The sequence below is a fragment of the Lytechinus pictus genome, chromosome 14 (genome assembly GCF_037042905.1).
Source record: "Lytechinus pictus isolate F3 Inbred chromosome 14, Lp3.0, whole genome shotgun sequence".
Taxonomy (NCBI): Eukaryota; Metazoa; Echinodermata; class Echinoidea; order Temnopleuroida; family Toxopneustidae; genus Lytechinus; species Lytechinus pictus.
In genome coordinates, this window is record NC_087258.1 from 18,579,979 (window position 1) to 18,607,146 (window position 27,168).

The window sequence follows — 27,168 nt, forward strand, 5'->3', positions numbered from 1 at the left end:
AAATAAGAAAGTCGATGTCTATCACGGGGTCTATCACTCACTATTTCTTTTGGATTTTTCTCTTTATTCAAATCAACTTTTTATTGGGGTGGACTACTAGCAAATGTTGTGTCACGTCCTGGCCCAACCCCTGTGAAGCATGTCAAATAAATAAACATCAGTGAAATATTATGCAGTATATATTTATTAAATGTCACGATTATTACAAATAAACACTACCTTTGGAAAATAGAGGCTGAAAAATAAGTTTCCCTTCAACCAGTTTCAGCAATTAATTGACCACATCTTTGGAATGTGGGAAGTAAAAAAGAGACAAAAGTCTATATACCTTAAAAAAATGCATTAAGTAAAGAACAACCCTGTATTGAAATAGCAATACTGAAATAAAATAAGGGTATATAAATTAATAACTCAAGAAAAATATTTGAAAATGCTAAAGTATAGAGGATGTTATTTCCCAGGGTAACTCTACTGACCAAGGGATATTACATATTTTTTTCTTTCGATGGATATGAACATACATTTTTAAATAAATAATATTTCATAATGCATGACTGATGTGTGTCATAGGCTGTTCGGATGTACATAAAACTTTTTTGAATAACTGGCGATCCTTTCTTGAGGTAAAATGGAAAAAAAAATTACAGTCAAATACTTGTTACAGGGAACAATTTTGATGAAGCATAGCACACAATTAAATCAATGATACATACATAAAAGTAGATCATACTTACAAATTAATTGAAGGTTCATAAAGCTGTTCGTAAGTTGCGTGTGACTTTATGAATGACTGTTGACCCTTTCTTATAGTTAATGATCAGGTTACACTTCGTAATTCCGAAACACGTAAATTGCCTATACCTCGATGTTCGTTAATCCGAAAACTTAAAAGGGTTCGTTAATCCGAACATTTGTGGCGTTATTCCGAAGGTTCATTTTTCCGAAGGTTCGATGATCCGAAAACGAAATAAGGTTCGTTGTTCAGAAGGTTCGTTAATCCAACAACGAAATAAGGTTCGTTGTTCCGAAGGTTCATTAGTCCGAAAACAAAATAAGGTACGTTAATCATTTTGTTTTCGGAATAACGAACCTTCGGAATTACGAACCTCGTTTCGGTTTCGGATTAACGAACCTTCGGAATTACGAACCTCATTTCGTTTTCGGACTAACGAAGCTTCGGAAATACGAAGCTTCGGAATAACCGAACCTTTGGAATAACGAAGCTTCGGAATTACGAATGATCAATATAAATGAAATCTGAAGATATATATACATGTATATCTGTCTGCCTGATAGAAACTGTCAGTTGTAGACCGAGCTGACCAAGGTATGAATATATATATCATATTATATACCTATATATGTCATTCAGGGGCCGCGGAACGGTTTACAAAGTGGGGGGGGGGGGGGCTGACCATGCAAAAATCACAATCATATAGATCTAGTCATTTTTTACGTTTTTGTACATGGTTTTGGAAAAAAGTGGGGGGGGGGGGGGCTGCAGCCCCCCGCTTCAGCGGCCCCTGTCATTTACTACAAGAAAGGGTCGTAAGTCCATTTTATCATTAGTAGCTCCTGAGAAAACATCACCAGAGACATCACACATTAAGTCACTGTCACAAGTCAGTAAGTTTACGAAACACCCCCCCCCCTGAGTCCCTGATGTATACTTTCTAGACGTTGGCACTGCAGGCTCTGCATATTTGTAATCGATGAATCGATCACAACCCTTCATTACACAGGGCACTGCCCATTATCGGGTCCTTCAATATCTAGACATTCATATCATGGTCATTTTAAACATTACGTTACATGATTACTGAATTGGTCAGCACGATATATTCTCACATGAAGGAATGGTAACAAAAGGACAGAGCTCTGTGTGCTTGAATTCTTTTAGTTGCTGCTCTCATGATGATCTCTTTCTGTAACTATTCCCGGGTCATGTAGAGAATTTTTACTCTCATGCTTCGATATGTTACAGTGGTACCAGCGTGTCTTCATTCTAAATTGCAAAATACTGAACATTAAGAACATTAAAAGCATAGCTGCATATACCCCCCTAAAAAAAAAAAATAATAAAATAAGATAATAATAAATCTCTCAATTATATAATGACATTGTTAAGAAGAGTAACATTTCCTAAAATACAAAAAAAACTAAAATAAGAGAGAGCACTCTTTTTAGCATAAACTTCTTCTTTTAATACACAAATCTTGTGTGATGCACACAATGCAACCAAACCAAATCAAGACATGTATGGACGTTTTAACAAGCTGTTTCTCACATTGCTTGACCTTGAATACCAATTTTAAATTGAATTCATCAAGGTGAACCAGTTGAGTATATTTTTCACAAACAGTTAGGATTGACTTCTCATAAGTCAAAAAATCCCTGAGTGGGTTTCCACATTAACATGAAATTCCTTCCAAGAAAAAAAAAATTAAACAGTTTGTATGAAATAAATTGACTGAATATATTCAGAATATATTTCAAATACATGAATAGTTCTCTGAACCGATATCGAAAAAGAAATCAGGAAAGACAACTCAAAAACATTATGGCCCGAATTCACAAAGGTGGTTTTGAAAACCCACGGTTGAGTCCATGGTTTATGCAGATTTCCTGTTAAAATTACGGTTATTTTACCATGTATATTAAAAAATGTCCAATGCTGATCCACGCTTTTCTTACAGTGCGTCAAATTGACGCCTGTTGCCATGGTTATCCATGCTATTTTATTCATGAGTCCACTGTTTAGAATTAATGAGTCCACTCTTTAACTATGGTAAGAGGCATCAATTTGGTGCACTGTGACAAAAGCGCGCATCATCAATGGACATTTTTTAATATACTCTGTAAATAAGCGTAATTTATACAGTAAATCTGCATAAACCATGGACTCAACCGTAGGTTTACAAAACCACCTTTGTGAATTCAGGCCAATGCCTCCGGCAACCACCTATGGTGGGTGGGGGCAAAACTGGGGGCGGTATTCTGATAATATGTATACCATGCCAACCTATAAAGATATCTTTTACAGATGATATCTGGGGGGGGGGTGGGGCTCTCACATATGACCCCCTTTTTCAGACCTAATTTTCAGTTCTCTAGATACTCCAAATGACAAAAGCCGCCCAGCCCCGCACCGCATGTGAGAGATGCACATTCGGTACGGCTTCGCAACTCCCTACATATACCGGTAACTAGTAGCCGCTCCATGCATGGTTGGCGCATGCAGAGCGCTATGGTGCACCGTACCTACAGTGCCGTGATCCCGTTCCGTAGACCGTTTTTCACACTGCGCAGTATATATTTACTTCCCATCCCAAGATCCCTGTACTTTACCTTTTTAGTCAGTTCCTTAGATCCCCATTTCAGAGTTTCGTGAGTCACACCCCCTTCAAAAAATAATTTGACTGCCACCCCCCTCCCCCTGGATGATATCCTCCCCTATGGAAACCAATCTTTTAATGAGCGAAATTTCACCACCGAAGCAAAAAACAAATATGCACACCCCCATCAAAAAATAATTTGAGTGCCCCCCCCCCCCCGGGGGATGATATCCTCACCTGTGGAAACCAATTTTTTAATGAGTGAAATTTCACCACCGAAGCAAAAACAAATACACCTAAAAGAAAATACATTGTTATCAATAATATTAACATATATGTTGTTAAAAAGCCTCAAAGCCAATACAGTCACCATAACACAAGAAAAGTTCTTTATTTGTAATATTCAAGAACATGCACATGAAAGGTCATACTACACTCAGATCTACAGAGCTGATATTTAATACTATCACAATGTGAATTCATACACTTGAGAGGGGTCAAACCCACTACCATCGGACCATATTAAGTAAGTGTTATTCATGCAAATGAATTAAAAAATATATATTTGTCAAAAATATTGAACAAATTATTTTCCATGATTTTTATTTTCATGAAAAATTAGAAATTTCCCATCCTACTGGTAAACAAAAGGTAAGTTCAAGTTCCTGAGCAAAAATACCTGAACCCTATGCAAGAACAAGAAAATAATTTCAGAATAATGCCACAGGTGGAACCAAATTCAACTGACAGAACGGATAATTATTTCTAAAGATAGACCATCAATCAATTTTGCTGTTGTAACTGTGACATAGGGGCCACTATATAGACTCCATTCTCATTACAGTTTTAAAACTAGAAGAGTGGAAACCGGTTCAGGAAACCAATTCGGAAGATCACTTTGCTAGCATTCCCATTTAATGGCCCAAAAGTTCATGTAAGACGGTCTTGTTGCTACAGGAATGCTCTCAATGAGGTCACATGTTTCACGTGAAATTCAAAACTGCCGTGTATAGACATTCTACACACAACGTGTCGAGTAGCTCGCCCAACATGTTTGAAGATCGTTTCCCGAAAGACGGTTGTGTCCTCACCTACCCTAAAATCAGTTCAACAAGGCAAAGCGATCATGAAATCCACATCGAAAGGTGGTTTTCCAAACTGGTTTGGAACACCACTTAAGATCGCTTCCAAGGCTGCTTCAAGCATTCCCATTACACCTTAAAGTAGTTTCCACTAAACTAGTTTTAGGACTGCAATGAGAACAGGGTCATAGGAATCTCCCATAACAATATTCCAGCTTCAAGACGAAGCTTTAGCTTGACTTCATGGGCCTGTTTCATAAAACTTCTTGTAAAAACAAACTTGCAATAACAGTTTAAAGCTACTAAAATCATTCAATTTGATTGGCTGATGGTAAACTTGTCACAGAAATCGTGTATATTTGTTCTCATAACAAGCCTCAATGAAACAGGACCAGGATACGAGATGAAAAAGTGTGGTCTCACTTTGCAGCATGTACATGTAAGTGATCTATCTTGTCCAATTAGGCATCGTCCTCCATAGCTCCGTTTTCACTGCTCTCCCGGAGTGCCTATGAACAGAAGAGATAAAAATAAACACAGTGGTTCCACAACTGTTTCTCTATTTGTTTTATAAGCATGTATTACATTAATAATCAAGCTATTTTCAAGTCACATCATATTCATGATGAGATCTTAATTTAAAGTAAATATATAAAATGTTGTAATGTCTTCCCAAGTTGACTTTATGAAAAGATGTATGTGTACTTGGCGAGATAATGTATCTCGCCATGTTGGCGCACATGTAGAACTTTTCATGTAAGCCCACATGGCGTGATAGGCTACTCGGCGAAATAATGTATCATCTCATGTTGACATACGTTATATGTCGAGATGGGGTAGCTTGCCATCTCAAGAAGTCGATGGCACTTTAAAGTGGGGACGTTGTGGTCAGGTGGTTATGACCCTCCTCTTTCAATCAGAGGGACGTGGGTTCGAATCTCAGTCATGGTGTGTTTTCCTTCAGCAAGAAATTCACCCACATGCTGTACTCGACCCATGTAAAGTGAATGGGTACCCGGCAGGATTTATTCCTTGACGCTTTAGCAGGGGTAATAACATGAGAGCAAGTATCAAGCGCAGTAGAGTATATGCAATTATAGTAGCTGCGCTATATAAATGGAACATATTATTCTTCTTATTATTATTAAAGTGATGCCATATCTGGCCAACAACACTGTTATGTGGATGCACAAGACAAGGAGGAGCTGTTCTGAGCAAGTGCATAAAAATAATTTTGCCAAATATCCATGTCATAGAAGTTGTGTCACAAATTTAAAGCTTCCTAATGACGTCGATATAGACTTAGTCTGAAGACAAACTGCTATTCTGTCATTTGTATGACATACATTTTTAGCAGGTGTGGGAGAAAATAGTGGCACCACGATTAGAGTTTTGAAGATTTTTAGAAGGCAATTTGGTCTAAACTGACAAGTGAAATTGTCATTTACTCTTTCTGATGCTAGCTGATTGTAAATAGCATTAAATGATATACAAATTAACTTGTTATTATTTAATCCACTAGATATTGTTTTGCAAACAGGAATAGTGCTTTCTAAATCATCGAGATGAGCATGATTGTCAATTATTGTACAGGGCCCCATGCTTGCAAACTATGCTGTTCTTGGGGTCCTTTCGATTTCTATTCATGAATTTTGTATGTATTTATTTTGATTAAGTTTTTAATGGAAAATAAATGAACTGAACTGATTAATTCATACGTCATTTTAAAAAAATTGCTATTATCCCAACGAAGAAAGTGTTCAGTCATTTTTGGTATTTGGCAGAATACACGTCGGTTTTACAGTAAGGATCTCATGATACACTATTGTCCCATTCAGGGCACACGACCACATATTTTTCACACTTTGCCCCTCGCCCCCAGGTCGGCGGTGGTAACCTCGAAAAACTCACCTCTCTTGCGAACTGAGGAAGAACAAATGCAGCTTTGTGTACGTCAGAGTTGTAATACCTTAGTCCCATCTTTTTGATCTGCTCGTCGGATAATTTCTTCAAAGGTTCTCCGAAATTCGTGTCCTGGGGTGAAAGAGAAAATTAAATCACAATTCGAGTTTCAGGTATAGAAATCCGGTGACCCAGATTTGACCCCCACTTGGTGCACTATCGCCCTCTAGGGGCCATTTCATAAAGCTGTTCGTAAGTTAAGAGTGACTTGAAGAATGACTGGTGATCCTGTCTTAGGCGCTAAACCATCGCCCATGAATATACCATTTACAAGACAACAACCACCCGGTAAGGCATTTATCCTCATTACCAGGTCCCTCAGAGAGGATTTTATGCCTTCAGTCTTCTGGTTGCTCGTTCAAAGGCATTCATGGGTTCTCAGCAATCAGAGAGAAAAAAATATCACCATCACCATATCAAATTAACAAGAAAATTGTACTTGTGCACATGACTAAACATAAAATGAAACAAAGATTGCACTGGTGGACTTGACAAATCGTCAGTGATTTTACGAACCGGCTCAAACCTAATTTTCGAAAAAAATTTTTTTTTGTATATTCTGAAAGTCTGTGATTCGCTCAATTGATTTGCCAAATTTCAGATCCAAATTCGTTTTATTCTAGATGCTGCGCGTTTGTGCTTTGCACAGGGTTTGAGCCTCTAAAAATCATGCTCATCGCATGAAAGATTTTACGAACTGGCTCAAACCGTGGATTGCGCAGGGTTTGTGCCGCTAAAAATCAGTGTGCATGATTTTACGAAATAACTCAAACCCCCTGTTTTTCAAATACGAATTGCGGACAAAATTCTGCATACTATAAAATAGAATGAATGCTTTAAATTGGTATAAATACCTGATCTGGTTTCTTTCAAAGCGTGAAGTTATAGGGGTCTGAAAAACATTCAAACTTTGAACGTGATTATCTCGAAATCATGTTTTGGAGACCAGAGGAGGTTTGAGCCAGTTCGTAAAATCACTGACGAAATGAGGTATTATCATTACATAAATATAAGAATAAACAGAATCACATAAATGTAGAAGAGGCCTCTGGCTTATCATGTGACCAGTCCAGAAAGGATGGCGGAATAAGGAGAGGGAAAACCATTGGGCTTTAACCCTAACCATGCTGGGCTTTTCTGGCTGTTCTCTGGCCGAAGACCTAGAGGCCGTTTTCATTACGCTTTCTAAAACTAGTTTACTGGAAACCGATTCAGGAAACCACTTTGGAAGATCGCTTTGCTAGCGTTCCCACTTGATCTCACGAAAGTGGTTTTCAAAATCACTTCACGTAAATCGCTCTTGTTGCTATGGAAACGCTCTCAGTGGGGTAACACGTTTCGCGCGAAATTCGAATCCGCAACATAGTCATTTTACACCTGTCGTGTGGAGTAGCGCGCTCAAAATGTGCGAAGATCGCTTCCCGGAGAACGGTTGTGTCCTCACTTACGCTAAAACCAGTTTAACGAGGCAAAGCGATCTTGAAAACTACATCGCGAGGTGGTTTTCCAAACTTGTTTGGAAAATCGCTTCCAAGACCGCTTCGACCGTTCTCAATACGCGTTAAACTAGTTTCCACTAAACTAGTTTTAGGAACGTAGTGAGAACAGCCTCTTTGAATCAACCCCCCTTGAGACCTATTAACATAAGTTGATTTTTTAAACTAAGACAGTATCGTATCACATTTACTTACTGGATTCGTACTACAGAGAGTAAAGCCAATCTGACCAGAAGGGTACGTGGGTACCGTTGTGAAGGCATAGTCTACTACTGGGTATAACGTACGACAGAACTTCTGCATTGACTTGATCAGCTCCAGGTGGAGCCATAATGATTCTCCTGAAAACAAACAGATAAAAAAAAACGGGTTCAAGGATGTAGCCAATAGCAAGTGAGTATGCAAGTCACATGTTCAATCCACTCCAATCCAATAGTCACATGATGTAGTGCCATTTCCTTTCGGTTATAAAGCGCTACACACGCACTACTACTACTACACTATGTTTGGGCCACTAAACAGTAACTCAACACCTCAGAAATTTTGCTAAATTCCCACAATCTTCCAGCCATGCATATCTAAGTGCAGGACTGGTCATTTAGGTGCATCATTTTCCCCCCTAGCATGTAAAATCTGAGAGGCAATCTGAAATACATTATTTCAAAGAAAAGGCTATGGCAATGATTTAGATGCATTTACAGCGTACCTGTGATTTCATAATAGAAAACAGGTTTGATCTCTTCATCTGTGAGATCAAAGAAAATTTGGAGGGCTTTGAACAAGCTTTCCACTACAAATTCATATTGTAGACACATTATATAAAACAAATAAAGCACAGGTGTCAATGTGGGATGCTAGTGACACTGCAGGCATCTCCAGTATTCACAATATGATGCAAAAGCACATTGTAAATACCCTTGAGTGGGCTGTGTTGCCACTAAAACACACTCATGCCTGTGCATCATGTTTATATTAACACTAAAATTAAAATTTGAAATTTAAAAAGGAAATAGTAATCAAACTTTGTCCATTGGTTATTTTTGCAAGCAGTCACCCTAATAATGTCTGGTTTGGGCTGTCCTTATATATAAGGTTCTGAGGAAGCAGACTTTCATCCAATTAAAAATTGAGTAAACAGGTTGGCTGAATTTCATTCAAATAGCAAAAACTTATGAGATTTACAGCAGTGAAAGGGACTACTCATTATCGTACATGGTTTTCTGGGAAGGACTTAACAGGTTTGTGAGAGGGTTGGATTGTAAGAATCGAATGTATTCATATATATGTACATGAATGAAATTTGGAAGAGTAGCACAAGAAGTAGTTTTGGGGTTTGTACCTTAATTTGAATGCTGATCTCCCAAAAGATTAGAAAAGCATTTATAGTTAAATGAATATTTTCATTGCAAAGTAATTTTATTATTATCATTATTTAATACTTCCTGTAAATCTGATACATATCACCCAGAGGGCACACAATGCTATGGTGCCTTTAAAGGGCTCCCTCTTTTAGGTCTGTAACCCCTAATATAAGTAAAAATTTAAGAACTCTTCCATCTGAGCGAAGGTAAAAAAAAAACCCACAATTTTCAAGTTCATTGTGTATTTGTGACTGTTGCCATATTAGATTCACCAATCTTTCTGATGATTGTTACAAATGCTTGTGAATGTTTGTTTGCAAAATAAAAAGGTCAAATTTAAAGGAGCCATGTGGTAGCTAGGATATTGGATAATCAAAAAGAGCTTCAGGGATACGGTACCGATTTTGCAAATGCTAGCAACTGCTTATGAAAATAATAGATTTACAATTAATTATCTTCAACCTTTCTGCTTTCTCTGTGACAATGAAAAATGTTTGAGAAATTTCTTGCAACCGTTGAGCAACGCTCCGGTTGATATACTTTACGAGCCCTGGAGGAAACCCCAACTGCTGTTTGCTAGAATTCATATTGAGGTAATCCCTTGAACACAACATCACAAAAGAATCAGTTACTGCAAGAGACTGCCCTTCTTCTGACCACACATTTAAAAAATATAACAAAAACATCCCTAGAATAAACAGATTGAAAATTGTGTTTAGTCCCTTACATTTACATTTAGGCCTCCCCATTACTGTACTGTGCACTACGCAGTACATAATACGGGTGGATACCATGCGCGGCCATGGGGTCTCGAAAAGCACCCAAAACGAGTATTTTCCATATTCTGAAAATGCACCCCTTAACAAGTATTGGCATGTGAAACCCTACCCTTAACAAGTATTGGAAACAAAACGATACCCTTGGCAAGTATTCCCTGAATTGAACCCCTAAACAAGTACAGCCATATTTTAATTGTTATATGTCACGGACGTCGGTTTTATCATTGGGTCTAGTACGGCCACACCGCACGCAAATTGGACTTTAAACACATAATGTTGACTGTTGGGGCAAAAAGTACATCCTTTATAAAGCATTTGTCTTTTTTATACCCTCGCAAATTTGACCCTAAACACGTAGCTTTCCTAGCGAAATAGATACCCTTTTTTCATTATTTTAGTGCTTTTGACACCCTTATTACGTTACGTACGTAACGTGCCCTTTTTTAAAGACATCCTTTATACGTGTTTTTTTGGTCACGCATGGTATCCACTCTTCAATGTATGTGGGCCCCCCCTCCCTCCTCCAGGTCATTTGGAGATTTTAAAACCTTATAACATACACTTATTCTTAGGCGTGACATGATAATTTCCCAAATCACTATGATTTTGAAGTGGATTTTTTCTCCAAATTCACACCTATGACATAAGATATTGAACCCGTTCCCTTAAACTTGGTATAATAACAAATTAAAGTAACTGAAATGATTCAAACTGATTGGTTGAAAATGGACTTATTACAGAAACTGTGGATTTGTTATTATTAATGAACCCGTTCCCTTAAACTTGGTATAATAACAAATTAAAGTTACTGAAATGATTCAAACTGATTGGTTGAAAATAAACTTATTACAGAAATTGTGGATTTGTTATTATTAATGAACCCATTCCCTTAAACTTGGTATAATAACAAATTAAAGTTACTGAAATGATTCAAACTGATTGGTTGAAAATGAACTTATTACAGAAATTGTGGATTTGTTATTATTAACAAGTCTTGCTGAAACAGGGCCCTTATCTTTAAATAAGAATGAAAAATCAAACAATCATTCTAAAAATTCGGATACTGAAATCTGTTAAAAACATTTGCTGATCTACTACTTTGATACATTTTATTGATCTATTTTTTTTTTTTTTTAATAACTGAACTAAATATTTAAGACTTTCTTTAGTTTTGGTCCCCCCCCCAAAAAAAAAGAAGTCACTATTCAAATTCATTTAAAAGGAAAAAAATGTGACAGTTTGAAAGAATTCACCATTCATTGAATGAGATAATCTCTTTAACAACACATCACAAAAGAATCAGTGACTGCAAAATTTTTTATGACCTCACATATAATAAAACATCCCTAGAATAACATATTGAACATTGCCTTTAAGTCCCTTACATAAGGCCTACCCACCATACTATTACTTTTCCTGTTTTATATAAATCAAATGATGTTTAAAGCCTACCTATAGTTTTGGTAAACCCCCCCCCCCCTCGAATAAACAGACTGAACATTGTATTTAGTCCTTACCTTAGGCCTACCCACCATACTATTTCTTTTCCTGTTTTATATAAATCAACTGATGATTAAAGCCTACCTACAGTTTTGGTAATTACCCCCCCCCCCCCCACAAAAAATCAGTCACTATTCAAATTGATTACTAGTTAATATGAATGCATATTGTGCCCCAAAACGTTTATGATGTGAAAGCTATAACCTACCATTGTGTTTTATTGGATAAATTTACAGATTTTTTTTTTTTTCGATCTAATGCCTAATCAAACAAACTGTCTGCATATTTTTGTCTTTTTTTAAATATAGAAAACGCCTTCTCAAGAATGGGAATGGGCTGAAAAATTCAGGATATAATCTATGTAATATGGAAGCTTAAAAGTGCCACCCGGATGTTCAGATAATCATCTTGTCATGTCTACAATCCTTGGATAAGAACATGAGATGACAAGATCTTATATGCTTTTCACACTGCACTTTTTGTCCTTAACCCTGGGAAATTGGTGGGACAAAGGGGGGGGGGGGGGTCTTAGCACCAATTTTCTCCATGTTTTAGCAAAGTGGGCTAGCACGGCAAATAGTACGGTACTATCTGGCCCTGCATAAAAGCAGGGTAAGCCAGCTTATTGTGGTGCTAGCACCACAATTGCGGTGCTAAGAGATGCAGTGTGAAACGTAACAGGGCTAAGGAAAAGTGGGGCTTAGCATTAGCCAATCACAGAAGTCGAAATTGCACGTTAATCGCACACTGTCTGGTAATATCATCATTATTCATGAGCTGTGTGATAGTCCGGGGTTAAGGCATTAACCCCGGCTAAGCAAATAGTATGGGGTTAAGGAAATGCAGTGTGAAATGCATATATGATGTAATCATGTCTACATCCCATGGGAGAAATGACAACATCCAAGCTCTTGTCATCTGATCATCTCTCCAACAGGTAACAGACATGACGAGATCCAAGGTCTTGTCATCTGGTAATTTTTTCTAAGGGATGTAGATATCTGAGTGGCACTTTAAAGAGTAGCTTTTTAATACCTTAAAGGAGAATGAAACCCTTGAAACCAGCTGAATCCATATCAAAGAGAAAAATCAAAGAAACATATTGTTGAAAGTTTGAGGAAGATTGAATGAATAATAAGAAAGTTATGAGCATTTGAATATTGAGATCACTAATGCCATGTAGATCCTACCATTGGCAATGCGACCAAGATCTGTGATGTCACACACGTACAACTCCCTCATTGCTTTAGTACTTATTTCACTTATATTCTCACTTTTATAGAATCTATCACAAGGTGAGGTGTTCTCTTTATGAGAGGACAAGTACAGAGGTTTCACAACATTATATCATTGATGAATCGTTTGTCATATGATGCGTATGAGCAAAAAGAGATGTTTTGGGGTATATTTTCAGTGTCCAAAAGGGGAGAGTTGTTCATCTGTGATATCATAGATCTTGGTTGCGTTGCCAATGGGAGGATCTCCATAGCATTAGTGATCTCGACATTCAAATGCTCATAACTCTTCTATTGCTAGTCCTATTTTACTCAAACTTTTGTTGATCTTATTCTTTGATTTTTCTGCTTTCACAAAAGCTAACTTGCTCCAAGAGTTTCATTCTCCTTTAATTGCTCACTCAATCCATACAGCAAGTGCTCAAAGGGGTATTTCAAATGAAAATGAGAGGGCACTAGAAGCCAAAATTTAAACTTTAACGGCTGAACAAATGGCAAAATATAAATTCCAACAGCTGCAAAACACAATCAATGCCTACTGCATTTTTGTGACATTGGAACATTTGTAGATGACACTGCAGTATAATTCACTTTGCTGAACCTTTACCAGATATTTAGATGGGCTTTAAAGATTTCATTCCTCTTATTTCCTTTCAGTTCGCAACTCAGTAAATTTACACCTACATGTAAGGCCCCCAACTCCCCCCCCCCAAAAAAAAAGATTGTTGTATTGGCATCAGGTTGGGCAGAAATCCCAGGGGGGACGTGTCCCCCCTACTCAAAATAGTAGGGGGACACAATATCAAATGCCCCCCCCCTACTATTTTTGGTCTTTTATGATGGTAAGAAGTCTATCATTCAAAATAGAAATATAACATGTATTTTAGGACAAGATGACCTTACTTTTGGGATGATAACTTTTTTTTTTCTTTTTTGCTTGTCAAATTTTCCAGCCCCTTGTCCCCCCTACCTTTTGGGAGAGATTTCCACCGATTGGCATAACACATCAGACCCTAATTTTTATTTCTTTGTATTGTTGTCTATAGTATCAATATCATGTATTGTGATGATTTGCAATGGAATTTAAAACATGGGACTGAAAAGTAATCTTACTAACGTATGTGTACAATGCTCTCCATGCGATATAGGCCAAGAGCTTTGCCAGCCTCTCAACACACGCACAACTGCTAGTGAGCCTAGCGGTAGCGATGTCTGTTTACCTCAACATGGCGTCTTACCGTTACGCAGTAAAGGTATTCCTGGGGGCCGTTTCATAAAGCTGTTCGTAAGTTAAGAGCGACTTTAGGAACGACTGGTGAACCTTTCATACGCGCTAAACCATCGCCAATGAATATACCATTTGCCACTAGAAAGGATCACCAGTCGTTCTTAACCCTAACTAGGCCGGGCTTTTTTGGCTGTTCTGTGGCCGGGGGGGGGGGGGGTTGATTCAACCCCCCCCCTGAGATCTCGGCCGCCGATCGCGCGAGCGCCGCAAAAATTTGCACGCTGGTAGTGTGCGATGTAATCTACAAGGCTGTATGGTAAAATTTTCAAAAATAATGAGATTTTATTTTATATGAATTAATTATGCTAATTTATGCATAAATCATACTTTTTGCTCTAATTCACTAAGAAAATGTTGAGGGGGGGGGTTGATTCAACCCCCCCCCGGCCATTTTAGGGTTAAAGTCGCTCTTAACTTACGAACAGCTTTATGAAACACCCACCTGGCATCCTAGTATGTTGTGTATATGAGGCGGTGCTTGAGCTTTCTAAGGCTGGGGTATATGGGTAACCATTTAACATAGCAAAATGAACCTGTCATCAGCGAGTGTTGGGGGCACTGGCAGATCCAGGGTGGGGGGGGGGGCACAGCCGGCCTGTGCCACCCCCCCCCCCCTTTGAGAGGCACAATTAAAATTTGTAATGTAAAAATGCTGTCAAAACAGAAGTGTTTTTTTAGCTTGTAAAGTTTTTCCTTGGGGAAATTGCCCCCCCCCCCTTCTAAAAATCCTGGATCTGCCCCTGGTTGGGGGTGTATATGCAAATAGTGGTATCACACATGCAGATGGGGGGGGAAACAATAAACATTACTGCCCTGTAAGCCCAATTTTTCAATGACCTGTTACTCCAATATAACATTTTTTTCTTTTTTTTGGTGCCTCAGAAGGCGGTGCTGCACCATCCCGAGTTTGCCCAATCCCGAGATTTTAGCCCGATCGGCCATCTTCGCGATTAATCTCGAGATTCAAGAAACCCCGTCTCCACCATCGCAAGAAGAGCAATTCCTGCTCGAGCGAGGCATCGATGCATTATGGTCTGAAGCCGTGAATAAATAATCCCGAGTGCGTCTGCACCTACGAATTAGCGCGATAATTCGTGAAATAGCGCACTATTTTGCAAATAATCCCAAGTTGACTTGGGATTGCAATATCGAGATTAATTCTACGAACTAGCGCGATAATTGCGTCTCCATTGCAAATAATCTCGAGATTGTTCAGAACGAGATAATTTGCCGGGTCAGAAATAGCGCGCTAATTTGAAAACTCGGGATGGTGCAGACGGCCCTAGTGTGTTGTATTCTGCATGCTTCTTACCTTGAGTGATGACGATTCCTCCTGGTTTTAGAGCACTCCTCATTAACTCATAGTATTCCTTCTCAAAGAGCATTTCAGCAGGTCCTGTGGATATTAAACAATGTCATGGTAAAAATATTATATTGCATAGCTCGAAAGGGGATACCAGAAATATAAATTCGAGTTGAGAGATTTTTTAAAGAGAACATTGCATGAATCAAAGATCAGTGCTATGTTGTCCCTTACATGTGGAACACTTCTAGGATCAATCAAATTTCAACTTCATTTCCCACAAATAAAAATACATCTTCACATTAAGAAAAAAGATATTTTACATGTGGAGGGGTCAAAGCAATGCATTGATTTTTGCTGAAAAATGATAATAATTCAGCAGGTCCTGTAGATATTATACATTGCCATGGTAATATTATACTGCATAGCTCAGAATGGGATACTAGAAATATTCATCGATTCGGAGAATGTTGCATAAATCAAAGATGAGCGCAATATTGTCCCTCTTGAGTGGAATATTTTTTGTATCCCATCAAAAAAGCAATACAATATTAATTATTATTCTTCTTATTATTATCATGGTCATTATTCATATTATACATGTAATCTGATATTGAATAGGCAAATCATGCATGCTGACTAGAATATTCCTAAAACACCATTAACAGGCCCTATATATATATAATTACACATATTGAATTAGCAGATGGTAATGATTATCAGATCGTTTAACATCATCCCGGCTATTCATTAAACAAGCTAAAACCTATTTATTTTCTCTGTATTAAACACCCACTTCATTTATTGTAACTGTAGTGTAAAGCACTTGGAAAGTAGAATTATTCATTGTTAAGGCCCTGTCACATTTTCTGTGCAAGCCTTGTGTGTGACCTGCGAGTAACTATTTCTGCTACCCGCAGGTCGCCCGCATTGACAGTATTTCGCACGTATCTCCCACGCAGTTGCCCGCAGAAGTGCACGCAAGTCTGATTTTCACACAGAATAGTTTTGAACATGCTCAAAACTTTGTTTGCACAGAACGACGTGACAGGGTCTTTATATATTGCTAAGTGCTTTGTGCACTTATTAAAGCCCTGTTACATTTTTCTGTGCAAGCCTTGTGTGTGACCTGCGAGTAACTATTTCTGCTACCCGCAGGTCGCCCGCATTGACAGTATTTCGCACGTATCTCCCACGCAGTTGCCCGCAGAAGCGCACGCAAGTCTGATTTTCACACAGAATAGTTTTGAACGTGCTCAAAACTTTGTTTGCACAGAACGAGGTGACAGGCCTGTATATATTTTTTATATTTATTATAGTGCATCCCAGAAAAAAAGGAAACCGGGCAAATTAATTAAGATTCAATTATTCCTCTTTTATATTTTGATACCTAATATGTGACTAACACATCACGCATTAATGAGCAAAACAAGTTTTAAATTTTAACGTCAAAACCAGGTTGCGCAGAAATATTGGACAAGATTGGTTTGTGATACGATGAACATGCTTATTCGGCGACTGGCTCATTCATTAGCATTTCTTTTGTATTTTTTTAAAGTTTCTCTCACTAATCCCTGAAATGAGAAAGGATTCAGATTCACACGTGAGTTTCTGTGCAAATCGTTTTTGATATGCCCCAGTATTCACCATTTGTAATCTGCCATGTGTGAATGATTTGCTGAGTGGCTAGTTTCTAATTAGAGATGAGATTCCACTCTTGCCATGAGTATCAATAGTAAAGAAGATTATCTGAAAATGGGTTTCCTTTTTTTTTTGTGGGATGCACTATGTGTTAAAGCAACCTTCCATTGACAAATCATGGGGAAATCAAATAATCTCAGACCAGAGAAGGAATTCAAGTCTTTCACTTGGCTGCATGCCTGGGGGTGGTATGTAATAGACGTTGGCATGTCTGGGAGGTCTAATATAGGAGAGCACTAGTTAGTAGACAGTAACTAACCAACCAGAAGTAAACTGCACGTTTTCACTCTGAAACGTGTAACTTCACAGAGGTTATTCATTTTGGTTTAGCAATCATGAGTCCTGCTAAGAGTCTAGGAATTGGGATTGTTGGAAACTAGAACTGCGACGACCCGAAGTAAATAACGATCACGAGTTCGGTCAAATTTGTGCTGTCCAGACTTTCATTGCATTAGTCCGACGGGCTCTCATGACGTAGATAAGACCCTAATATGAGTTTAAGCATTTAAGTAACAAACTTACAAAATCAATATTTCCAATTGAATTCCAGCCCTGGACATTACAAGTACAGAGCCCCAGAAAATCCCCATTTATTTCATTGCAATGTTAACGCTCATCCAATGTAGCAGACTGGCAGTAATTTGTGAATAGTAGCCCCCAAAATCGGCTGGGTTTTTTTTGCCTGCTGGCAAGTGCACAAAATGAAAAATGGGCTGCATGGCATTTTCAGACCAAATGGTTAGACGAACTAGGCTTGGACCATGCTGGATGAGATCAAAAGAAAGCAGACAAAGTGAGTGTAGACCAAGTGGCAATATAGCACTATGTCAGGCAACCCTTAAAGGAACCCTTAAAGGGACGATACAGGCTAGAGATATTTATATCTCAATAAATAGAGTCAAATTCACAGAGTAAAATGCTGAAAATTTGATCAAAATCGGATAACAAATAACAAAGTTATTGAATTTTTAAGATCTGCATTATTCCGGTTAAACAGTTCTAGGCATGTCTTCATGAATATTCATTACGTGGGCTGATGATGTCATATCCCCACTTGTTCTTTTGTATTTCATTATATGAAATTAGGTTTATTCAAAAATTTTCTACTAAAACAATTAGATTGACAACTTTTTAAGTGCATTAGTTATTTATTGCCGCAACTTCTTTCAACCTAATGGAGACACATCATTTACACATGTATGAAAAAATAAATCAATTGTAATAACATAAGAAAATATGTAATAACGTAAGAAAAAGGAAAGTGGGGATGTGACATCATCAGCCAACCAAACCTAATGAATATTCATGACGAAGTACATATAACTGTTTTCACAAAATATTGATAAACTTTAGAATTCAATAACTTCGTTATTTGTTATCCGATTTTGATGAAATTTTCAGCATTTTGCTTTGTGAATTTTTGGAGGGGGGGGGGGGCTTCAAGCAGGTATACCTAACAAAAGATAATGTATGCATTGACATATAAATGCACCTAGCTCATTGCATGACCCATCTAAAGTGCTTTTATTCTTCTTTGGAAGTCCCCCTCCCCCGATTTTCACCGCCATTAATAGCAGAGAACTAAAGAGATCGGGTGGGTGTTTCATAAAGCTGTTCGTAAGTTAAGAGCGACTTTAAGAATGGTGATCCTCTCTTGTGGTAAATGGTACACACCATTGGCGATGATTCAGCACGCAAGAAAGGATCACCAGTCGTTCTTAAAGCCGCTCTAAACTTATGAAACGGTCCCCGGATTCGTCTGTATATTTTAATAGGCGCTGTACAGGAAACCTCTTGGCAGCTCTACAGTTGAGTGGTTCTGTTTTGCCTTTTGAACAGACAGAGAGTCTGGGGTTTTAATGCCAGCTAATCATTCCTCAATGACACTCTTGCACTGAACCCTGGCAAGATGAATGGGGGGGGGGGGGGGCTATTCAGGAATAATGCTAAAAATGCACTGAATAGCAACTCAAACTAAAGCCTAGTGCACACTTTGCCATTCGCTGTGATCAAAATTTCAAAGAAATTGTAATAACATTTGATATGAGCATTCCAATAAATAAAATCTTAGCAATTCAATATAGTTGTAGGACTATACTAATATAAAACTTCAGTCTAGTTCGAGCCTCCCCGTAGGAATAAAAGAAAATTAAATTCCAAATCGTAATGATGTCATCATTGGCTGAGATTTGAAGCCGATTTGGACTTTACCCCGACCACAGGGCTTGCTCATAGGCATGCTTCCCGAACTTGATGATGTAACAATCACTCTCTTTGTCTACTGGAAACAGGGAAAGCCCAGAGAGGCTGTATCAATAAACCCTCACTCTTACTCTGCACATCTCCTGAGTCAGACGTCTTCTTTGTGCCTCTTATAGTTACAGACACGTGGCTGATACCAGTGTCTAATAAGTATATGAATACTTCACATGGTGTCAGGAGTTAGTGATAACTTTTCTTAGCAAAAATGGCAGGGTTGAACTTGAAACCCCCAGGACCCCTTAGCTTCCAAGGAAATGTTGCTACAAATTGGAAGGACAGGCTTAGTGCTTATGAACTTTATGAAACAGCAACTGAACTGAACAAAAAAGGAGATGATGAGTGATATGCAACTTCAAAATCATGGTTAGTTCTAAGTGGGAGCCCTTGTAAACAATAGGTAGTCTGAGGGTAGTCACCCTGACTCCATACTCCACATTTCTCTATTTGGTGCATCTTCCTCCCTCAATTCTACTCTCCTACTCCCATCCACCACTTACTACTTCTTGCTAAAGCCATGGTAATTTATTTGTGTGGCTTAGAGAAGATTACATCTATGCTGTGCGATGTAATAAAATACAACGTGTGGGAAATTCCTTGCCCCCCCAACAAAAAATATCAACCTTTTTTAGATTATATATATATATATCTCACAGTTTCAATCCTCATTCTCCATTTTTCCTTCCCTTCACAAATTGCTCAAGCTATGAAATTTGAATTGGAGCATTTCCTGTATGGTCTAATGATTATATCCAGAGATGTATGGCAGTGAGTCCAAACTTCGCGCGTGTCCATACTTCGCGGAAGGTCATTATCTAAAAAACTAGCCAATGTCCTTAAAATCTGACATCACCAACGTGAAAAGCGACCTAAAATTACCCTTTGGTGTAAGTTTCTTTAGGATGAGTTCAGTATTCATGAAAATATTGGCAAAAGATCGGCAAATTTGTCGCCGTTAGCGCCCGTTTTGAAGAAATCTGATATTCTCAACAAGCATCACGATATCACCATTTTGCAAGCATAAATCATCAAAAATGTGAGTTAAATATGGTACTAACCGATTCTATAGCATTTTGCCATCAATCTGATATAAATTTTTCACTTTTTCAGCTTGAGTTTCTGTTTAAATCTCCACAAAAACTTTGGTCCGCGAAGTTAGGTCACACTTTTTCTGAACGGTTTTCCAGCACAGCGCGCATTCGCCGATCGGAATAGAATTTTGAGATCGCGATACCGGCGAAAGCCCTTGACCTACTTCACATTTTCGTCCATGATTTTATACTTTACGATCTTGCCGTCAATGTGGTAACTATTTCTTGAATTCTTTTTGTATGAATTATGAATATTTTGTGAAAAAAAATCAGCCTGATGAATATTTTTGAAAAGTGCGCGAAGTTTGGACACCCCATCATACATGTACATATTTTATAAAATTACCCATGTGATAAATTGTAGCTTGACCAATTGATATGGCTGAGTCAAAATGCTACCATTTTCCATACGGGCTGTGCCCCTCAGGAAATTACTTGCATTCCGGCGTCACTTCAGGAATCTTTTTTTTTAAATATTTTTTTAGCCATTTTATCAATATAGATTGTATTTTATAAATGTCTTTGTGATAGGCATGTATATGCTTTCGATGTTATTGTTATTCAACTTGAAGAATAGTTACAAGATATCAAGAAAACACACTTCACTCAGGAATCTTATAGTTTCAACCACCTCCTCTAGCCCCCACCCCCAAGTAGTTTTGGTTCCCTGCAGGAATGCTACCCCCCCCACCCCCCGAGGGGTGGGTGGGGAGTCTTTGAGGGTACATTTAAAAAAAGATTTCTCTCAAAGTCACTCACCGACAGGATCTGATGAATCCGTGATGATGACATCAAAGGCATTTTTGTTCTCTTTCATGAAGGCGAACCCGTCACCTATATGTTGTGTAAGCTTTGGGCTGTCATATCCTGCAGACATGTTAGGTAGGTACTTCTTGGAAACTTCTACAACACACTGAAATTTTCAAGAAAATCGAGATGGATAAAAATGACAAAAAGTAAAAAATGATAATTCAAAATTTTACAAGTGAACAGGGTTTTTAATTTAAACATGTGGAACGCCTATGGCAGTCTCTCCTGCATTACACGATTCATTATAGCAACAGTGCTGACTTTGAAACCAGCTTTTGAATACTTATTCACAAAATAAAATGCTCATATGATGATATAATACTACGTCTACTGACCAAACACGACCTTTGACCATAATCGTGTGACCTTGACCAATAGACGTGTGCAAAACATACTTGATATCCCTTATGTCTATGTTTGATGAACTACATATGTAGATCCATAAACTTTCAAAGTTATGATGCCAATTCAACGAATATCCCCAACATTATCAAAGTTCATTGACCCTAAATGACCTTTGACCTTGTTCATGTGAAAACAATATAGTATATAAATCATCATGCCAGAAAATATGTTTAAAGCTTAAAATCTTCTATTGTCAACAAGTTATTACAAACATCCGAAATATAAATCTGTTGTAAAAAAAAATCTGTTTTAGGTATGAAAATTGCAAAATAAAAAAAAATCTAAATAATCTTTTTTTTGTAGTATTATGCAGCCCCTTCTTAACATCCTGCATTTAATGTTTGGATTGCAACATTTGGCCTTTTGAAAATTCCTCACCAGACTTAGGGCTGTGTTTTAAGAATCATTAATGCATGTTCTAGGAATGGAAGGAGACATAAGATATGAATTTTTATTCCATGATAATTCCTTACCCCATCAATTTCACACTGTGTAACAGAGTCCACATCTGGATGTTTGACGATCTCCCGGATGACCCCTCCATCACCCCCGCCTATTACCAGAACCTGAAAGTAGCAAGGAAAGATGGACATATGCATACATGTAGCCTAGTAGGTCATAATGAAAACTACAGACCCTCTTTCAGATGCAGAGTAGGATTTTTATTTTTAAGCAAATGCACAGATAGTTACATGTATGCAGAATGCGTACATTTCCATTTATTTGAATGCAGGATAAGAGTACTGTTGATTAAATGCCTTGCTTACTGGTGTAAGTGCCATGGCCGGGGATCAAACTACAGACTTTCATGCGTCTGGTGAGAAATCAGGTTACATGAGGGCGATGGGCAATGTCGCCCTTATGGCATCCCACTCGCCGTTAAAATTCCCAAAATTGAATCCTTTGGGGTGACCATCATTTCTAGAATTGCCCCAAATCCCCCCCCCCCCAAAAAAAAAAACTCTCTTCTTAATCTTTGATGGATATTGATCACATCTTTTTCGATATTATCTTTCAATATTTTCACTTAAAGAGATGGTCCAGGCTGAAAATATTTATATCTAAATAAATAGAGTAAAATTCACAGAGCAAAATTCTGAAAATTTCATCAAAATCAGATAACAAATAATGAAGTTGTTGAATTTTAAAGTTTATCAATATTTTGTGAAAACAGTTATATGCACATCGTCATGAATATTCATTAGGTGGGCTGATGATGTCACATCCCCACTTTCCCTTTTCTTATGTTATTACATGAAGTCATAAATGTTTCATTTCAAATGATGTGTCTCCATTATGATGAAATAAGTTGCGGCAATAAATAACTAATGCACTGAAACAGTTATCAATCCAATTGTTTTAGTTCTTCGTAGAACAATTTTGAATAAACCTAATTTCATATAATAAAATACACAAGAACAAGTGGGGATATGACATCATCAGCCCACCAAATGAATATTCATAAAGACATGCCTAGAACTGTTTCACCGGAATAATGCAAATCTTTAAAATTCAATAACTTCATTATTTGTTATCCGATTTTGATGAAATTTTCAGCATTTTGCTCTGTGAATTTTATTCTATTTATTCAGATAAATATATTTTAAGCCCGGATCATCCCTAAAAAAACCAACTCATTATCAGGATGATTTTCCCTTTTAAAGGTAAAAGACAGTAGTTGCAGCAAACAATTATTTCATGAGAAAGTCTATTAAATCCAGGTTTAATTGCCAAAATATTATTATACATATAGATCTGGTACATTAATGTAAACTTATCATTGTAAAATCATGAAATCTTATCCCAAAATCGATAATTCTGATGATCACAAATACAGAAAAGCATATGTGATACAGTGTTTAAAAGGGATGGTCCAGGCTGGAAATATTTATATCTCAATAAATAGAGTAAATTTCACAGAGCAATATGCTGAAAATTTGATCAAAATTGGATAACAAAAAACAAAGTTATTGAATTTGCATTATTCCGGTGAAACAGTTCTAGGCACGTCTTTATGAATATTCATTAGATGGGCTAATGTCATATCCCCACTTGTTCTTTTGTATTTTATTATATGAAGTTAGGTTTATTCAAAAATTTTCTACCAAGAACTTAAACAATTGAATTGACAACTGATTAAGTGCATTAGTTATTTATTGCCGCAACTCATTTCATCATAATGGAGACACATCATTTACACATGTATGAAAAAATGAAACATTGATGAAACATAATAAAAAGTCTCAGACAATTTAAACTGAAGTGTAAAACCGCATGAGAAGAAAACACAAGATACATGTATAAAGAAAAAGACAAAATTACCAGCTTACACTATTTATGCATACAGTCAATGACAGACCACACACAGACACAGTTCGCTCCCCCTTTAAAGCACAAATCTTAAAGGGGAATCCAACCCAAATAAAAAGTTGTTTTTAGAAGAAAAAGAAAAATCAGACAAGTTGACACGTGAAACTGAAAGTTTGAACAATATCGGACAAACAATAAGAAAGTTATGAATGTATTGAAGTTGTAAAAAGCGGTAATTACTACACCCACGGAGACTTCAAATTGGCCGCATTTATGATGTCATACTGATGTAAGGCAAGGACTACTCTTCCTTTTACTCCAATGTATAAAATGGCCAAAATGTCAATTTTTTCATAAGTTTTACTTCAAATTAATTTTTTCTTTCATGAGGACATAAAACAGTATGCTGCCTTGATTATATTTAGATTACTGCCCCATTGGAATAGGTAATTAGGAGAAAACCACAAAATCCTGATTATCAAGTACATGGCCTATGGGAAAGTTGTCCTTGCCCCTTGTCATTATTTACTTACCCAGTTGCCAATTTGGAATTTAGATAGTCTTAGGGATCTCAATTTCAAAGCAGCCTCTCTTATTGCTTGTCTAATTTCTTTCAAACTTTCACTATTCTGTTTTTCTTATTTTTATGTTTTCCAATACAACATTTGATGACCAAGGTTAGCTTCCCCTTTAAAGTTCACACTTACCTTCTCAGGGCATGGGTGAGAGTTCAGGGCAAGGAAGGTGATCATTTCTTGGTAGCTGAATTCATCTCTCTCTGTACACTGAATGACGCCATCCAACACCAAAACATTGCCATACGTCTTGCTGAAAAGATAATAGGTTAATGAAATGTGATAGTTTCGTTGCCAATCTCATCACTTTCTGTACACTGAATGCCGCATCCAACGCCAAAACATTACGCGTTAGCTCAGTCAGTAGAGCGGGGGACTCGTATTCCGGTGACCCGGGTTTGATTCCCACTTGGTGCGCTAGTGCCCTTTGGTAAGGCATTAATCGTCAGTACCAGGTCCTTCGGAGAGGACCTTAAGCCGTCGGTCCTCTGGTTGCTTGCTTACAAGCATTCATGCTCTCTTAGCAATCAGGTAAAAAATCACCACCAATACCAATAATGAAAGGTGATAATTTCTTGGTAGCTGAATTCATCTCTCTCCGTACACTGAATGACACCATCCAACACCAAAACATTGCCATACGTCTTACTGAAAAGATAATATGTCATGAAATGTGATAGTTTCTTCGTTGCCAAACTCATCACTCTCTGTACACTGAATGCCGCATCCAATGCCAAAACATAACCATATGTCTAAGGTAACAATATTTAAAGGACAAGTCCACCCCAACAAAAAGTTGATTTGACTAAAAAGAGAAAAATCCAACAAGCAGAACACTGAAAAATTCATCAAAATCGGATGTAAAATAAGAAAGTTATGACATTTTAAAATTTCGCTTAATTTCATAGTTACAGTTTTATGCACATCCTGGCTGGTATGCAAATAAGGAGACTATGTCATCCACTCACTATTTTTTTTTGTCTTTTATTATATGAAATATTCTAATTTTCTCCTCATTGTCAAGTGATACGATTTATTCCTCCCTGAACATGTGGAATTAGCATTGTTTAATGCTATATGGTTCAGTCAAGTTGGTCCTTATTGTCAAATCTATAAACAAGTGGAACGCCTCTGGCAGTCTCGCCTGCATTATGCAATTCGATATAGCAGCATTGCTTCCTTTGAAAAACAGCTATGAATAATTATTCACAGAAGAAACATTAATAAGATATTAAAATATTATGTCCATTGACCCAAAATGACCTTGGACCATCAGGGTGCGACATAAGCGCTTGCCCGATCGCCCGGGGCCAGTAAAAGTTAGAGTCGGGCAAGTGTTTTGAAGCAAAGACAAAAACTGCTTGCCCGAATCCCGGGGGGGGGGGGCACTCAGTATATAATGCATAGTGGGTATGTGCCGCGGAGGGGACCCCCATTTTTACACTCAAATTTCCGTTCCAAGGCATAGCATTTTTGTCTTTTTGAGAAAAAGAACAAAGAAAGCCGCTCCAAGGCATAGCATTTCCTTCTTATCGAGAAAAAAAGAAGAAAGAAATCCGTTCCAAAGCTTCGCATATTTTTCGTTACGCCGTTCCGGTCGCATTGATCTGCTACAAGGAGCTGCAATTTTTGTGAAAAGCAGCCGTAGAGCGCTTTTCGACCATCGCCTAAGTGCGAGCGCACCCGGCGGAGGCCGCGCTAGCTGCGTCATGCACGATTGCCCGTTCCATAGGGATGCATACGCACTCACAGAGATACGGAGATCCGTTCCGAGGACCCCCGTTTTCACAAACATTGTAGTTCCGAAGCCCGTTCCGAGGACCCTCCTTTTTACAATAAGCCCGCTCCAAGGCCCCTGTTTTTTGCCTCGCCCGCGGCACACCCCTACCACTTTTTTGGTCGAGTGCCCCCCCCCCCCCCGGGCCCGAATCGGGCAAGCAAAATTCTCCTATGGAAATTATATTTTAGAAAGATTCCCCATATTTCACCATCAAAATATAGAAAAGAAAAAGAGACAAAAAAAAAGCAATATAATTAATTTCTTCTTTCGAATTGCAAAATTTGCGCCATTTTCTGCAATAAACACACAGCTCAGAGACGTACACACACACACAGAATCAATGGCAGTCTAGCATACCTAGCTAGCTAGCACCTAGTCCACGCAGCCGATGCATGTAGTTAAGTTTCAACGGAGTACGGTGCTGCACGAACAAAGTTTGCTCTGGAAGAAATCTCCCACAGAACTGTCAAAATTCACATTTCTTACCAATGAAAATTCTTGTAGTGTCATATTTCCTAAAAATTGAGGGTAGCTCTGTCATTTGTAAGCAGTAAAAGGAGAAATTTTCACTTCTGTTATGCTTAAAAAAGATCGGGTTTCGAATGATCGTCTGTATCGCACACACTGAAATACATTGTTTGACAGTCTCACATATGCATTTGTGTGTATGTTGATAAAACGTGGCTTCTTTCGTAACTATTTTTTTTAGCCAAGGAAATTGATAAATTTTCTTCTTTATTCATGACTGGATAGTTTGAGCTTTCTTCCTCTCTATTTTCTTTCTTTCTGCCTATCTTTCCTTCTTTTGAATCTCTCTTTATTTCTTTAAATTTCCTTCTTTTGTTCATTTTTTCTGTTACTATAGCTGTCTTTCTTTTTGTCATTCTTTTCTTTCT

At 37.8% G+C, this 27,168-nt stretch overlaps 1 protein-coding gene across 1 annotated transcript; it reads right to left on the bottom strand.

Annotated features, from left to right (window-relative positions):
* Nucleotides 1–166: 166 nt before the first annotated feature.
* Nucleotides 167–26,905, bottom strand: LOC129276156 (spermidine synthase-like). Its single transcript, XM_064109289.1, has 8 exons — nt 26,759–26,905; nt 24,625–24,745; nt 22,081–22,173; nt 21,152–21,305; nt 15,351–15,434; nt 8,071–8,216; nt 6,329–6,451; nt 167–4,926 (listed from the first exon to the last, which is right to left on the bottom strand). Exons 2-8 carry the CDS (start codon nt 24,667–24,669, stop codon nt 4,879–4,881), a joined length of 693 nt encoding a protein of 230 aa, XP_063965359.1. The 5' UTR covers nt 24,670–24,745; nt 26,759–26,905; the 3' UTR covers nt 167–4,878.
* Nucleotides 26,906–27,168: the final 263 nt, after the last annotated feature.